An 18102-nucleotide genomic window follows, 5' to 3' on the forward strand; every position below is an offset into this window, starting at 1 on the left:
GCACATACAACAACATCCGATGCCTCCACTGTCTCCCACTCCTCCTCCCTCACAGTCACATCCACACTCACACCTGCATGCACTGCTTTACCAGCCAGCACCATCATCACCACGCCAAGCAGCACACACACCTCACTAGCAGACACCTCCACAACATCCATCCCCTGTGTCCTCTCCCACCCAGTTGTCTCCCCCCAAGGGACACAAATGCAGACACTCAGACACCCAACAGCCATCCACCTCACATCAGCGCACTCCCCATGCACCTGCACCCAAGACCAACAGATGTATTCCTCCAACTACTCCATCGACCTCCACTCCCATCCCTCATCCCGCTCCATTGTCCCTAAGAAACTTTTCCTTGCCCAATTTGACCTCTTCCCCCCTCCACTCCCCCATCCTGCCCATAAGAGCAGGGTCCCAACGACCCAGCCCAGCACCTCAGCCAAACAGTCCACGGGGACAGTAAAGGCACCTCCTAGTCGTGGAGGCAAGAAAGTGAAGGATCCCACTCCACCAGCCAGGAAAGGGAAGGACCCCACCCCACCAGCCAGTAAATGGAAGGGTCCCACTCCACCAGCCAGGAAAGGGAAGGATCCCACTCCACCAGCCAGGAAAGGGATGGATCCCACTCCACCAGCCAGAAGGGGTAAGGTTCCCACTCAACCACCAATGACAGCAGCGGTTCCTACTCAACCACCAATGTAAGGCAAGAAGCCCTCAGCTCCAGCTGAGACACAGCAGCCCTCACCTCCAGCAGAGGCTGCCCAGAAGACACCTCCACCAGCAGAGACAATGCACCACTCACCTCCATCAGAGGGCATGTAAGACACCCTCCAGGGACTGTTGTAAAAGGAGCCTCTTCCAGAAGCAGTGGGCAAGTTCCCCACTTCAGAGACTGTGACCGTGCACTCCCCAGCATTGGGAAATGGGCATGGAGCCCCCTCCAGAAAGCAGTGGGCAAGTTTCCCACTTCAGAGACTGTGACCTTGCACTCCCCAGCATTGGGAAATGGGCATGCAGCCCCCTCCAGAAGCAGTGGGCAAGTTCCCTACTTCAGAGTCTGTGACCTTGCACTCCCCAGCATTGGGAAATGAGCATGGAGCACCCTCCAGAAGCAGTGGGCAAGTTCCGCACTTCAGAGACTGTGACCTTGCCCTCCCCAGCATTGGGAAATGGGCATGGAGCCCCCTCCAGAAGCAGTGGGCAAGTTCCCCACTTCAGAGACTGTGACCTTGCCCTCCCCAGCATTGGGAAATGGGCATGGAGCCCCCTCCAGAAGCAGTGGGCAAGTTCCCCACTTCAGAGACTGTGACCTTGCACTCCCCAGCATTGGGGAATGGCATGCAGCCCCTTCCAGAACCAGTGGGCGAGTTCCCCACTTCAGCTGAGGTGCCCACCACCCCCTTCCCCCTGAGGTGCCTGACCACTTCCAACATGTTGCCCTGCACAGTTTGGTGCGGTGAATGTCAGGATCAAGTTGGGGCTTGGACGCTGCACTGTGGCCATGTGGGCCTTTTTTACTTTGGACTGGGCATTGGCCCTTTCTGGACAATGGTTTATGTATAATATTTGTCACTTTGGTACTTATGGTGGCTATTGGCATGCGATTACATTTTCAATTCTGCCTTACTGTTGTCCTTCCATTATTATGATACCAGAAATACATGTACAACATGCACAAATAGTGAAACCAAAGCCGTTTTGAAAACATAACATTAAATGTATGAAACTCTACCTATTACAGTTTACAGGTGTAACCACTATGCTTAAATTACACCTGATAATTAATCCATATCACCTGCCGGTGAAACCAACCCAATACAAACAAAATGGACAAAAAAATCAATCACACAAAATACTGTGCATTTTGAAAAACAAACAACATGAAACAATACAAATTCCACTAAAAAGTACTGAATTACCCCATAATCATAATATAGAATTATCCTAATGTTTAAAAATAATAAATAACTAAACGGAGTACTGCTTGAAAACATATAATACATATAAATACGATTACTACATAATGAACAATTCAAGTCGTCTATAAAGTTGTAACAATGCTCATCAATTATTAAGATGGTAACAGTCATTCCTGATGGAATTCTCTATACGTAGAAACATAGTGACAAGTGAACCTCCAGTGCTGGTATACTCCCATGGTTTTCTCTGTATTTTCGGAAGGGTGCAAACTATCCAAAGGATGGAAACAAATTAATAAACATTATAACAATTTTATATTATGTTTATGGGGTAATTCAGTACTTTTTTGTCTATTTTGTTTGCACTGGGTTGGTTTCACCAGCATGTGATATGCATGATTTATCAGGTATAATTCAAGTATAATTTAAGCATAGCAGTTACACTTGCTTGCATGATGCAATATGTTCTAACTGATGCATGAGATGTGGTTTAACTGACTTCTGCATGTAACTTGAGTTTTTCAGTTTGTGGATTTGGTGAGTGAGTTTTTCACTATTTGTAGAATTTCATACGTTTAATGTTATGTTTTCAACATGGCTTTGGTTTCAGTATTTGTGTACATTTTACTTGTATTTCCCCTATTTAATGCACTAGATGTGTGTTGCATGATACAAAGCCCTTAATAACAGGATAGACCATCTCTAATGCAACATATTGGGCCGGACTATGATTTTGGCGGACGGAAAAGCCCGTCCGATGAAATTCCAACTCCATTGTGGCCTGCCCTCCAGGCCCATTATTGTGTTTCCCGCTGGGTCAGCGGGCCGAAAGCTCAGTTTCGGCCCGCTGGCCCAGCGAGAAATGGCCTACAGCATTGTCTCCGGCTCGAAATAGAGCCAGCGGCAATGCTGTAGTGCGCAGGGTGCACCAGCATGCTCGTGATGTTCACTGTCTGCACTGACAGTGACCATTGCCCAAGTGCATGGTCAGTTCAGGGGCCCTCCTGGGGCCCCCTGCACCCGTTCTCTGACAGCTTTTTCATGGGGGTGAAACTGCCATGAAATCGCTGACAGAGAACGTAGTCGTAATCCCTAGGGCAGTGCTGTATGTAGCGCTGCCCTGGTTTATTAGGACCGCCACGACCACCAGACCACCGGGACAACGAATCCTGGCAGGACTGGCTGTCCGACTGCGGCAGAACTGCCACGGTCATAATGTGGCGTTCGGACCACCGCATTTGGCAGCACTCCATACGCCACCAGGAGTCTGGCGGTAAGTAGACAGCCAGATTCGTAATAACCCCCATTGTTTTGGCTAGAACTGTGCATCATCTAAGATATATGTGATTTTTTCTTTGTACAATTGCATTATTTGCACAAGTGTTTTCTGTTTTAAGATAAATGTAAAAGTTCTTCTGCAACAATATGTGTGTGATATCTTATATGGTAAAAAAAACACAGTAACAAAATCCAGGTTATAAGAAATGTGTTTGAAAGTATTTGAGAAGGCTCATAATAATCCTTACCTATAAAAGTCGAAAGGTTAATTCCGGTAGACTTATGAGCTTGAATCTGTCCTGCTAGAGCCATTTGTATTTTATATGATCCTTAGTGCGGCTTAGTGTGCTCTTAATTCAAGCTTTTGGGCTCTTCGAGACTGCAAACGGGCCTGTTCACACCGAAGTTCAGCGTGAGCCACTGCCAGCCTATCTCTGCACAGCCAGCATCGATGCCATGGAGGACCACCACCGTGAATCTCCAGCTCATCTGTCCGCGAAGCTCAGCCTGCTCTTCGCACAACACCGGCCACTGCCTGCAACGCTCTCCTTGATTCTGGTGATCCTCTCCATGCAAATGGGGTTCATGGCCCAAAAACAGAGAAGGTAAAATGACACCAGGGCTAGCCTGGGATAGTATCCAACCCTCATTCGATTACGGCAGGCCTGAACTTTTGACGTTCACCCAATTCAGAGCAACTCAGGTTCTACTGATTTGATTTTGCTGTTTTTGGTGTTTCATTGTTTAAATTTGGCTCTATTTTTCTAACTCGGTGTGGGATCTTTTTTAAGTGGTGTCTTCGCTGTTTGACTGTTTAATGTGTTCCACAAATACTTTACATATGTCCTCTAAGTTAAGCTTGGCTGCTCAGTGTCAAGCTACCAGGGGGCTGAGCACAGGTTACTTTGGGGTTTGTTTGTGCCTTACCCTGACCAGGATTGTGGTTGCTGCTTGAAAAGGGCTCACGAAACAGTCAATAAGTCACCCAATTTCTAACACACACCAAGTAATTAAACTTATTGGGCAGAGTATTTTGTTAGACAAGGAAAGTGAGCATGAACAAAAATTGAATATTTTGCAGGCTGTTTGCAGGTCTGTTTGCTGGACCATTGATAATAATGGTCTATGCACCAAAACAGGTGTGAAATCTTGATTGATCTCTGTCTAATGCAATAATTGTTATCTGATGTTCGATATAGGTAAAATTATTTTCCAGTGGCTCACTTTTTTGGTGGGGTGGGGAGACGTGCATGAGGTCTGTGATTCACTGTAAAGCCTGAGTCTACAGTAAATATGTTTTTCTTTTCAGAAGAAGAACAGTGATAGTTTCTTTCAGTGGATCTGAGATGATTCCCTGCAAAAAAGATTAATACAAAATGCTCAACAAGTAAGCAGTGAAACAGTGCTGGAAAGATTGTAGGAACTAGCAAGAAGCACTGCCAAATATCAGACTGGAGGGTTTCAAATGTCTGAGTAAAAGCATCAGTTGACCAATAGTTGTAGGGGAAATTTAAAACACAGGACTGAGGTGTCAGATCATATTTTGCAGATCTGGGCCTATGTTTTTAAGGACTCGGCTAGAAAGGTAGGAGTCAACATTACGTTTAGCAGTTATCTCAGTGGTACTCATAGCTTTCTGTATTTTTCAGAACACAAAGTGCTTGAATGGAAACCAACTCAGAATTTGAAGCTTTCAGGAGAAATAAGGTGTCGCAGTACTGAAACATTCATGTTAGGAGTTTTAGCTGAGGAATTGATTCACCTGAATACAAGGGGTGGTGAAAGTGACTTTTTGACGATTGATGACATCATAGGGTCTACTCTTTGTCCCACCCTTAGGGTCTGATTTATGAAAAGTTTGCATCGCCTTTGCATCATTTTTTGACGCGAAAGCGGCATAAACTTACAAAACACAATCATACTTTGTAAATTTGCGCTGCTTTTACGTCAAACAAATGACACTAAGGTGGCGCAAACTTTTCATAAATATGGTACTTAATGCTTCAGTTTTATTCTTTGCTGCATTGTGGAAGACAGGCAACATGCAGTTTTTAAAAAGTTAGCCATGCTTAAGACCCTTGAGAAGTAAAGTAGCAAGTAAAGTGCGAGGAATGAAGAGCAAGCCCAGGGGAGGAGCAGCTACCCACAAGAAAGACAAGCTTGGTTCTTACCTAAGTTTGGAATGTAAAAATATTGGAAGTATTACCATACGTACTTACATAATATAAATGGAAAGTGACACGACTCTCATGATAATATACATGTTCTCACACCTACTAACTTATAATGTGTTCAGATCGTCATCTATTACCTTATCTGAGGCTACGTCACCTGCTAACTTAGGACAAGCACATCATCAATCCACCTTGTAACTTGTGACAGAGTCTGTGATGTCATAGCAGACGTGTGGCCAAGACCATCATTGAATACTTGCTGTGAATGGTTGAGCCACAGTCAAGATCGACAGAGGAAGCCAGGATTACCTCCTGGTGGATACATGATTGTCAGCAAACTGTGTATTTCAGTATTTTTTTTATTGTTGGAATAGCATCTTTGATTTTAGCTTTAAAGGCAAAGGCAGTCAGTGCACAAGACTGTCAAGCAAGGACACTCGACACCCACGACTGGGAAGCCCCAATAGCTCCTTGCTGAAAAACTTTCTTTACAGATGGTATTTACAGATGCACCTATTAACTTAGGACAAGCACATCAGATGGAATGCCGGATATGAAGCAAGTTAATTCATGCAAAGCTTTGGCACAATTGCTAGGGTTTCCCCTTTCTTAAAATGAATGTCTGCTCTATTGAGCAGAAAGAAGGACTGAGGAGGTCAGGAGGACTTCCTTGCTTTGTGAAGGGCACATTTGCACCTGTCATAGCTTCTTTTCAAGTCATGGAATAAAATGTGACTGGGAACAGGGAACCCGAAATGGGGTGGAATGAGCTGATACGGAAAACCTCCATTTGCCCTTGGTTTTGGTTACACCTCTGTCAGTGGAATCAGAGGACTGGAGGTGCCTCCTTCATCACCTCCTCCATCCAGTGCATGTAGTTGATAACTTTGGTGTAGTAGCCATAGCCACGGCCACATCCGATACCCCAGGACACAATCCCTGTGGCCACCCAGCGTTCTGCTTCCTCGTCCAAGACAGTGAAGGCTCCTCCGCTGTCGCCCTGGCACGAGTCCTTCTGCTTCTTCTCATTCGGAGATAAACCTGCACAGAACATGTTATCAGAGAACAGATATGGTTGACCATCAATCACCTTGCCTCTAAGGAAGTCCTTGCACTTCTTATGGCTGACTATTGGAAGCATGACGTATCTTAGGTGGTGAGCTATTGTGTTCTTTTCAGTGACACCAAATCCACTGACGTAGCCCAGGAGGTCATCTTCATATAATGCCTCGGTGTTGTTCCAGGGCAGACAGATAGGCATGATGTTGGCACTCATGGTCACACTTTTGCTCAGCTTTATCAGGGCAATGTCATTTTCGAAGTTATGGTCCACACGTATGAATTTGGGGTGAACAAATACGCTTTCTACAGGGTACGGTCCCAGTTCAATCTGCTTACCCTTTTCAATATCTCCCATGTAGACCTCCACCTCACTCACATTAGTCACTCTTTTCTCTGTATCACTGTCCCCTTTGGAGACGAGCATATGAGCAGCGGTGAGAATCCAGCGGTCACCGATCAATGCACCACCACCTGGGCCTTCTGTGTTCAGATACACCTGCCACGGAAAATTTCCAGCCTCCGCTTTGTCCCCGCCAATAATTTTCCCAGTTTGCCTCACAGGTTGCTTTGGCTTCCCACATACTATGAAAGAAAGAGAAATACGTCATCCTTGTCAGCTTCTTTCCTGCTTGTTCCATTATATCTTTCTGCCCTCTTCACTCGGGTAACATTCAGACTGGCAGAATGAGCACAACTCAAGAATAAAAACATTGCATTTCCTCAATATTTATCCTCTCTGTCTCACTCCATCTCACTCACTCTCTTTCATACTTTCCTACACAACCCAATCAAGGACTTACAATACTCATAACAATGAATCCTACTTTTTTTCCTTTACAGTGAACCTCTCAGTTCTGTTCTTGCCTTTACTTGGTTCTTCTATATTCATTTATTGTTTCTGCCACCCCCCCTTTCACTGTGTAGTTGAAAATTTATAGATAGGACACTGTAGAATATGATGAGTGCCATCCCTTTGACGCTCAGAGCAGGCGTTAAAAGAAGGCTCCCATTGGTTACAATGGACCTCAATGGGCTTTGCAGGATTAGCGTCAACATTTTTGATGCTAATCCTGCAAAGCTCCAAACTAGCCTCATACATTTTGATGCTAGTTGCCCTAAGTACCGCCATGGTGCGCTGTATCTTAGATACGGTGCACAAATGCTGGCATTAGGGGGGCATTAAGGGGCACAAGGAAAGTGGCGCTGCACTGGGTGCAGCACCACTTTCCTTAAATCAGGCCCTAAATTTCAGGTGGCTGTGTTGATGTGTTTCCAGATCCTGGGTGCATAGATGGAGAAAGCCATTCTCATCCCCTCAGACACAGTGTTCACTTATGTCCCCTCCTCTTAACACTCACCTGGTAAGCACTGCGGGATGCCCTCAGAGCCATGGTTGTCCTTCCAGCGACGCTCTGCGGTGCAGGTATATTGGTCTGTGAACAGAAGAGGCAGCCAAGAGGCCGTAAGACAAAATAAAAAATTGGAAGGACCTAAACAGTTCTTGGTTGGATTTGAAGAGGGCTGGCTACACTCTTCTGTCATTTTATAAGCTTGGCTTGTGTATGACCCAGCAATTGATAGTAAGATGGAAACCTCCATTGAGGTATTTGTAAGGGAAAGACAGCTTACATTGACCCTAAGAGTAACACCTTGATCCCCCCCACATCAAACCTAGTCAAGCGGTGGCTGTTGGTCTCCGAATATAATTCAATAGAATTCAGTGGGGAGTGGGTAGGGTCTGACAACTGCGTGCAGGAATGAACTCAGTTTAACTCTTTTAAATAATTTATTTTAATTTGACATTGTTTCCTACAGAATTATATTGGCCGTATGTAGCCTGGGACCCGCTGCTTTTTTTTTTTAAATGGTAACTTGCACTCAGAGTTTGTGAATAATGAAAAGTAGAATACTTACTCAAAAGTGTAAACTTTCTGAAAAGTAATAGAAGGCACTGGTAGTGCTTAATTTTTAAAGGAATGCATGCTGGTGACCTGTGGCCTCTGAATACCATGGCTTCATGGTCTTGAATTCACCTCAATCCTATTTAATTCACTACCAATCGCCCCTTTGCCTAACTCTTGCCGGTCCCCACTTCCTCCTTTTAAATGGTCTTTGTGGCTTTCTCTTCTCCCTTCATTCCTGTTTTTATGTTTTTCCTTCTCTTGCTCTAGGTCAATATAGGATGAAGAAAAAAAATGGCAATCTCCAAAATGAGTGCTGGTGGCCCCCACCGGCAACCACAGCTCAAACTTACAGCTGGGCACCGCTGAAATGGATGCAGGTTTTAAAGTGAGGTAATGTTTTACATTTGGGGAAGCAATGCATTGTGACTTTGATCTGAGCATTATAGAGGCTGCATAATTTCATTTGTGGCCAGTTTCAATACTTTTTTTGTAACCATGTTGTCTCTTTTTTACAGATTTGTCTCAGATGGCCAATAAAGGCCAGTGGGCCACGAAGATCTTATTTAAATAATACTTCTTTATTGATTGTTTCACAAATAATATCAATAATCAGGAAACACTGCACACATGTAAACTACAATGTTACATATAATTATATATAGAATAGTAACAAGACAAAAAAAGAGCAATAATGGAAAATCCTTCTATCATTACACCATAGCTTCATACATAAATAATCAATTGTCATCTTAAGGTTTTTGAGGCCCCCTGGAATACATATTTTGGGGCCTGTTAGACCTGCCAGCCTTTGGGTGGTCTTCCCCCAACTTTTTGCCTGCCTCCCTCCATTCTTATGACCTAGTTTTTACTGGCTTTCTGACTGTGGGCACTGGGCTTGTGCTTCCTCCCCTAAACATGGAAATATTGGCTTAACCCCAATTGGCATATGTCATTTACTTATAAATCCCTAGTAAGGTGCACTACTTGTGCCCAAAACCAGTAGATTACATGCTACTAGCAGGCCTGCAACATTCATTGTGCCACCCACTTCATTAGCCCTCTAACCATGTCCCAGCCCTGCCATTGCAGAGCCTGTGTGTGCAGTATTTCTGCAACTTCGACTTGGCACTTAAAACCCTTTGCCAAGCCATAAACTTCCCTTTTATTACACATAATTCATACTAGTGGAGGCCCTAGGTAGACCTTAGGGTAGGGTGCTGTGTAAGTAAAGGCAGGACCTGTGCTTTTAAGTTTTACATACCACAGTGGTGAAAACACCTACATTCATTTTTCTCTACAGTGCGGCCTACTCCTCAAATAGGTTAACATTGGGAATTACTTATCTCGCTTTTAAGATGTAATTCCTGTTTGGGGTGGAGTGGCTATGTCATTTTTAATTTCATTTGATTGGTAATGATAAATCCTCTCTACTGATAAAGTTGGATTTAACATTACTATTTTAGAAATGCCTGTTTTTAAAAGTTTCTAATATATGTCTGGGATAGGTGAAAGCTACACTTTGTGCATTTCCTCTACACAGCCACAAACACACGAAGGTTAGGTGTGTCTGAGTACTCATCTGCATTCTAATGGCCCTTCCTGGGCAGGAAGAGAGGGAGGGCTGACAGTTACACCTGAACTGGTGGTGCCTGTTCCCACATAAAGGGTTGATTATCCCCCAATGATAGTCTGGAGCAAGGGCAGGGAAGAAAGGGCCTCTGTGCACTTTAAAAGAACCTTCTTGAAGTCTCCCCCACTTCAAAGGCACAACTGGGTATAGGTACTGGGCCCCAAACCCCAAGAACTCAGTACACTTCAAGACCTGTGACTACTCGGCCAGGAAGAAATGCTGTGCTGAAAGAATTGCCACTCTGCTGGGCTGCTGCTTTGCTAAACTACCTTGCTGAGCTACCCAGGTGCTTGCTATTCCCATGCCTGGATGAGCAGGACTGGACCCACATCACTTGAAACCAGAGTGACTTCAAGGGCTTGTGGGCGTGCCTCCTGTTCCCTAAGTCTCAGGAACACAAAAGACTTAGAACCCTCCTGTTTCAACCCTTGGGCTCGTCTGCTTGTGAGTCTGTCCTGCCAAGTGGTGCCACCCCAGTCCTGGACCCCCGGAAGTGGACCTAGTGGCTTACTCCAGTGGAACCAACGCATCCTCTGCTGCAAGAGCAGCATTGATTAATTGCCGCTGTTACAGAACTGGACTGGTGCTAGGCACTCTGAACTGCCGCACTGCCTCAAAATGAACGCATCACCGCCACAAAGTGAAGAAGATTGACACACTGCCCCTCCAGCATGGACTAACCCGGTGCATCACCTTCGGAACCGCTGCCCTCATGAACCGGTGCTTCGCTCACCGTAATCAACGCATCGCTGCCTCCAGCAACTCCGGTGCAATACCCCAACTTCAAGGGAATCGTCAACGCAGGATTAAGGTACTTTTCCTCATTGGGCCCTGCTTGGGTCCTGTAGTCGCCTTACATTCCATCCCTGAGGCATGAACTCTTAACTTTGTCCCTGTCCAGCATGACCAATTAACTCTTTGAGCGCCACTTGTTTCTAAGCACTATATTTTGCATTTAATCTTTAAAAATTTATATCTCAAATTCTACTGAATGGACTTTTGCCGTTTTAGTCTTGTTTTATTTATAAAATAATAATATAGTTTCCTAACTTGGTTTGGAGTGTTTTTGATGTGTTTTCACTGTGCTACTGTTTAAAGTGTTGCATAAATACTGTACGCAGTGCCTCTTAAGTTAAGCCTGACTGCTCTGTGCCAAGATACCCGAGCATGAGCACAGGATAATTTAGGGTGACTTACCCTGACTAGGATTGTGGTCCTTACTTGGGGGTGCACGCTTCCACCAACTAGAGACCCATTTGTAACAGGACCCCTTTAGGGCAGAAATGTGATTATTATTTTCAGTTGCTTGCTAATTCAATCGTGAATAATGCCAAGCAATATTAAAATATATGGTAAATTTGAACAGGATCAGAAAAAACAATTGAAATATGTATTACTAGAACCCCAAAAAAAACAGAAGATGACACTGAGTACAGAGACAGTCAGAGACAGGTATAGGCAGAGAGGGAGAGATGTTTAGATAGAGAATTCGACTAGAGCAGCGGTACCCAACCTGTGGTCTGTGGCCTCCCAGGGGTCCGTGACACATTCCCAGGGGCTCCGCAGACCTGGGCAGGCAGTAAGGCACTTCTCCATTTGGGGCCTCTCCACAGAAACATGTGCACGTTTTTATATTTATTACTTTCTTTGTGCAGCAGTTTTAAAAGTGCTGCAAAGTTCCTTATACAACCAGCAGCTTTTTAAAGGCAAAAACTAAAAGTGTCACGATAACTGGCGATAAATGTACCTGCTGGAGAGAGATGAGAGTTTTGTCTAGTGGCAGTTTTGACTCATCTGTGGTAGCGCAGATGAGTAATATACCTGCTGCAAAGAGTGTATATCATGCGAAGAACACTTTTTATGTGCATAGCACAGTAGGTTACTGCTTTTGTCACAGAGATTATTTTGTTACTGTGCAGTTCATAAATTACAATCATTATCTAGTACAGTGAGCTATGACCTGCCATCAAAGAGCTGCATGCAAACTGTATGGCACAAATTAGAAACTTATGTTTTTTCCCAGTCTTTGATTATCCTTATGCTGCTAAAAAAGATTTGCTTGCAAAGAAATACATTCTTATTATTAAAGTCAACGAAGACCAAGCACTCTTAGAAAATGCCTACCAGTCCGGATTACATTTGAATCCTACACCTTGTAATCTCCTGTAAAGTGCTTCGATACCCTACACTGGTAATGAGAGGTGCTACAGAACAAATGAATTACATGTGATCTTATGTACCTAAAAAAATAAACAGAAATTGCTTGGGAAATGTAAAAACTGACCTGAATATTCAGCTTTCCTAAATAAAGCCAACCACTGAAAAGTTAGTCGCCGAGATAAAGCGCCCACCTTCCCATTAAAAGTTTTCGAGTTTTGCATATTTTTTCAATATAAAATAATCAAATCTTTAGTAATTTGAGTATTTGTTTGGTGTGTACTTGTTTGTGTATTTGTTGTGAATTAATGTTTTAACGTTTGAATTTTAAATTGTACAAACTGCTCGCAGGTCACCGGCTTCCAGTAGTGATTCAGTGGGGGTCCTCTGGAGTGAAAAGGTTGGGAACCAGTGGACTAGAGAGAAGGTTTACTTTCTTAGCGTGGCTCTCTGAGCACTTGCCAAATTGCCCATGCCCTAAAACGTCTCTGGGGTTCTGGAAGATGTTGACCAAGACGGCTGCCTGAATTACTACTTCCACCATCATGGAAAATTATTTTAAAGTACCAAATATATGCATGGATAGTTCAAACTAATATTAAAAATTAACGGCACTCAGCAAATGACAACCTTTACCGGCGCCAAACTGAAGCCCTCAACATTTCAACGTGGATCCTGAATGATGATTGAGCTCTTTCCTGCGTGCACAATGGTCTGCCTTCAGCGCTGAGGAACAGTGCACTGGCTCCTCACGTTAGACACTTCAGACAATGTCTCAAAACAAAATAAATGATGCAATCCAATACCTTCTATAACACAACAACCGGTGAAGGGGTACCGGCAATTCTGGTCTGAAATATGAGTCAGGGGCATATGAGGAGCTCCGGGGTGTCTCGCAGCTGCTCAGCGTTGATACTTGAACTCTCCATTGTGATCTGTCTAGTTCCTCTCTCTCTCTCTGACCTTATGCTAAAGCACTGAAGTCCTGATATTGATTTTCAGGTTTTGTGTCTGTCCTCCAGAAAGCAGGGCCAGTGCAAATCTGCCATTATGAGACAGCTTACCCTGCAACAATCAACCACCATCTCGGCAAGACAAGCTTTGAAAGAGACAGGGGACTTCCCTAAATGTAATAGTGAATGAAAGTCTGAAAAACTGTAGATCTCAAGGGTGATCAGAGGGGTGGTCAATCCCTCTGCTTAACTACAGTAGTTGCTGCACCAAGGAGAACACCTTAAATAACCAACATCCAAATTAATCAGATAGCAAAAATGCTGGATGCAGATAAGGCAATTGAGTCTTGACAACAATCCAATTTAAATCAAACATGTACAACTTACTGATGCTCACAGCAATCAGAAAAAAGTTTATTTTCAGTGACATGACCGACTGTGAAATTAGATCATTGTAATGAACAATGGAACAAATTAAAGGTTCTTTCAGATGATGTGGGTGAGGAACTATGTGCTCCTCACTCCTCACCTGTAAAAAATCTGTGAATGAAAATACAGTCCAATTCACTCAGAAGCACCAGAAAGCCAGATAAACATTAATTTCGTCTAATTAAGTGTTGTCATTTCATAGCAGGACTCAACTTTACTAGAGGGATGACAGAGAGGACTGAAATTAGAGCTGCGATAATGCTGTTGTAATCATTCATAATAAAATGCTCAAGTTAAGAGTTAGCATAGATCTTTGGAAACATGGAAAATTAGACAAAATCCCCAAAGAAACAAAGGGCTCTATCAAGAGTTTGGCAAACTGGGTACTCCATTAAAGAAATGGTCAGTGTGCCCTATTTGCCGAAACCTAAGCTACCCTGTTCTATCCTAAGACGTAATGGATTGTCTGACATTGTTTGTTCCTGCTCAGGACCTCCAGAGAGTTCCTGTTAACCCAAAATGGAGACAAAAATTATAACCCCTACATACTGGCAAACAATTTCAGATTGTCAGGGGCATTCATTTTTTGTTCATGCATAAACACTTCCAACTTTTTAAAAAACGAAAAACTCTGCACATTGAGCATGCCTGACTACAGGGACAGAGCCTCAGCACATGTGGACCACCTGCCTGGAGGATATCTGTAGATGTGTTGGGCTGTGCTACAACAGTGATCTGCTGAGCTTTAGGAACGGAGCACAGCTCGCCATACTTTAAATCAGGATCAAAATCCTTAAGTATGAGACATTGGGCCAGATGTAGCAAAGGTTTTTACCCATTCTATGTCTATGGGAAAAAGTGTTCGTACTTATGGCCCATTGTGTGTTATATGATAAGGTTCCCATTCCCAACATTTAAATAAATTCAAAAGATTTTTCTCATCCTGCTTGGGTTCTGACTGGCAATTATTAGGGGATGGACTTTGTAAACAGTTTGTGTTTTAGTCTTTTGAATTCTAAAAATGTATAATATTGCATCCAAATTAAGCAGCAGTCAGGTTGTTATCAGGCTTCCCATTAGCCAATCAGACTTTCAGATAACTTTCTTCAGTCTCATGATTCTGCTGTGCACTGCACGCCCAGAGTTCACTACCGATATCTGTATCATAGAGCCACTTACCTTCCCCGCTCTGTGTCACCATCTTGTAGTACGGTTCATTGCACTGGTATTTAATCACCGACTGGTACGTGTTGAGGTCGGCTTTGGTCTTGTACTTGTACATCCCATTGGTCAACGTCTGAGGTGTCATGCAGCTGATGACTAAAAGACAAAAGGATTTGTCCAAGCATGTGCCTTGTGTTTCTTAACATCAGCACTCACAGAAAAAAGAACATATTGACGATCTTAAAATATTAGTATAGTCAATTAAATCTATGAGCACAGTTTATTCATAAAATTTGTCAATTTTTCATTCTAAATGTGTCTTTGAGGTGGAGAATTGGTGAAAGTGTTGTTCTTTGTGACATTAAATCCAATTTAATAATTGTTGATGCTGCAAAATAGTAGGAGGTAGAACATAAAGTGTATGAATTGTTTTTATAATGTGATAACTGCCACTATAGCCAAGTCATGTCTAAACCACTATATGGTGTAAAAAAGACAGAGATGGTCTCACCACCAATCAAACGTGTCCCAATAGCATTAGAACACAAGCAGATGCGACCCATGATACTTCCATCATGTCCCCAATGCTTGCCGTGAACGAGATAGTAAGAATCGTAGTCCGGTGAGGCTTTTCCCACCATGTGGTGTTACAAAGACAGTAGACCCCTTACGTCGATGAAAAACTATTACCTACACCCTGTTAATCTGTGTTCTACTCTGAATGTAAAATAGAGACAGACACTATTGTTTGTAGATGATGGAGAACCCTGCCAAACTCTCCCTTTTGAGCTATCAGCAGCCGATGACACCGCTAATCATTGCAAGTTACTAGCAACGCCAGGGCATCAAACACGCATTCAAAGATAAGCCCTGGACTAGCTCCCCACTTTCTTGCTGAACCCTTTTCAAATAATGAAGAATAGACAAATAATAGTCAAGTGGTGTTCCTCAGTGGTCCATGCTGGCACCCACATCCACCCCAACATGTATCTTGAACCACTGACCTCGCTGTTCGAGGGGACTGGATCTCTTGTAAACATTTTTACAATATAGAATTATGTCTGAAAACATTATCCTCAGTTGACATCCTCACTTTTCATTCATGCTTATATAAACCACAAAATGAACGCAAGACAACTTCTTAGCGTTAAACCCCTTTAAAGTCAAAGTCCTTCACATAATCTCAACTACATCAGAAACTTTATCCCACTATCATGCATGAACTTAAGACAGAAGGATGTTCTCCTGCTGTTTCCTCAACTATCAAATCTTTGGGTTTCATTCTCAGTACATCCACATATCAACACGTTATGTCAAACCACAAGATTTTTAAACACAACTTTTTCTTAGCCACCTGCATTGACTCTGATGTATTTCCTTGAAAATTGATTCAGATCTCTGATACAACATTCAGATCTCTGCTGATAAATGTATTGCTATTTGTTCTCTGTAAGGTGGGCTAAAACCTTCAAGTATTCACAAATAAATATGGTCCTTCAAGCCTTTCCTCACAACACAGTGTAACAATGTAACACGAGGCACAAGTCTGTCACCACCTCATTGTAAAAAAAGAAGAAAAAGTATCACACACCCTTCAAGACTGTCTCCAACTCACAATGTAACAAAGAAAGAGATGACACTTGTTCTCTTGAACCTGTCCTACCCCAAATAATGTACACAATAGGAAAGTAACACATGCCTCACCCTTTCAGTGTCGATCGCATGGTTCAACCCAGCCAGATGACTCGTGTTTGACATAGAGCAATCATGTCTACCGGTGAAGTTCATATCCATTAAAACTTGTGTTGTGTCTTTCTTACATCAGCAATGAGTTGGGTTTGGCGCACACAAAAGGAGGAGGAGGAAGGATGCTGTGTACACTCACTTTCACACCGTGGGAGAGCCCTGTGCCATGTCCCATCGTTCTGGCAGATGGCAGTGAAGGATCTCAGCTCTACTCCATTCTAGAAGGAGAATATGGATAAGAAGTAAAGGGTAAACTTGAACAAGGAGACTTTAGTCATAGGAGTTCTTCATCTGCCATCAAGTTTGTGAGTAGAGATTTGGGATGAGTCAACACAGAGGGAAGAAGAATGGGGGACTAGTGCTTGGGGGAACAAAATGAAGAGCAAAAGAGATGAAAAGGTCACAGGAGGGACAAGAGAACAAGAAAAAAGAGGATGTGATTGAAGAGTGCAGAACAGAACAAGAGTGATAAAACAATTCAAGCAAAAAATTAAGAGAGAGGACAAGAGGAAATAAAAGAATTTAGTTTGACCAAGAGTGAAAGTGGGGGACGCATTAGAGGCATCAGAAAAGGTAGAAGGAAAGGGGAGGGGGAAAGATGAAGGGAAACAAGAGAAATGAAAGGGAGTGGAAGCAAAGTAGTAAGGTTGGAAATAGTAAATCATTTTTATTTAAAATGCTTGCCTTATCTGCAGAGATTTGTCTGGCTAGCCTCTGATTCAAGAATTCAAACTCAGACCTTAACCTCTACCAGCACTGATGTCTTCTGTATTGTTCACACCCTTTGGTGCATGAAGGTTGGAATCAACCGAGATCAGGAATATCTGATCAGAAGACATAACTGCACACTAGGGTTTCTTCTTGATTGGGGTTTGTTGTGGAATGACACTCTTCTTGTCAATCTTAGGATCGACAAAGGGTGTGTCAAAATGATAACTCATTATTCCAAGCTCACAGCCAGGGCATGCAGGTCCTTTCCAATCATGGGTTGAGCAACAACATATCGATTTTTGGGTGGTCAGACTTAAACCGTAACATTATACTTATTCTAACAAACTTTATTGCGTTCCAGAAAACCCATAGCTGCAACATTCTGACCCACCACTACCAAGATACACAAACATAATACTGGGCGTAGCCCCTTTTTTTGAAGACTCTTGTGCATGGCTTTTGACTGAAAACCTTGTAGCTAATTGTTGTGTATACCAGACAACATACATACAATTAGAGGTGTATTCCATGATAGAAATGGCATGTCACGCTTATGTTGGTGTTCACTGTAAAGGCCCCTCATCTTGGACAGTACAGTATGGAGTTCCCTGGAAGTGGCTGACTTGTGAGTTAGTAAATGCCCTCTAAACAAACCCCTTAACAATTCTTTGATGGGCTTTTGGAGGATTGAGTGGGCTCTAATGTAGATGTTTGATGCAGACATGGCTCGGCCAGGAATGAAATACAGCAAAATCTGATGTGAAAAAGCAATGATTGTATAGATACCTTTAATCTGACACTGTGTATAGAAGGCACTTTCAATACTTATCATGCGCCCCCTTGCTACAAACCGAAGATTCACATAAATCTTTGAATGACCAGGTAGATCTGCCCTACTTCGAGGACTTCTGGTGCTATGCATTAAACCTCTGAAAAGCTGGTTTGTGATGAAAAGTCTGTTCATTCTCT

The 18102-nt window shown here is 43.2% G+C and overlaps 1 protein-coding gene across 1 annotated transcript in view; it reads right to left on the minus strand.

Moving 5' to 3' along the window:
- Positions 1–5720: 5720 nt before the first annotated feature.
- Positions 5721–18102, minus strand: part of C1R (complement C1r) — a 63735-nt gene continuing 51353 nt past the window's right edge. The window contains exons 8-11 of the mRNA XM_069243027.1: positions 16562–16640; positions 14692–14832; positions 7798–7872; positions 5721–7021 (exon numbers count right to left, since the gene is read on the minus strand). Of these exons, the coding sequence (XP_069099128.1) occupies positions 6204–7021; positions 7798–7872; positions 14692–14832; positions 16562–16640 (1113 nt within the window). The 3' untranslated portion in view covers positions 5721–6203. The remainder of the gene's footprint in view (positions 7022–7797; positions 7873–14691; positions 14833–16561; positions 16641–18102) is intronic.

This window comes from Pleurodeles waltl, chromosome 7, assembly GCF_031143425.1.
Source record: "Pleurodeles waltl isolate 20211129_DDA chromosome 7, aPleWal1.hap1.20221129, whole genome shotgun sequence".
NCBI classification, from domain to species: Eukaryota; Metazoa; Chordata; class Amphibia; order Caudata; family Salamandridae; genus Pleurodeles; species Pleurodeles waltl.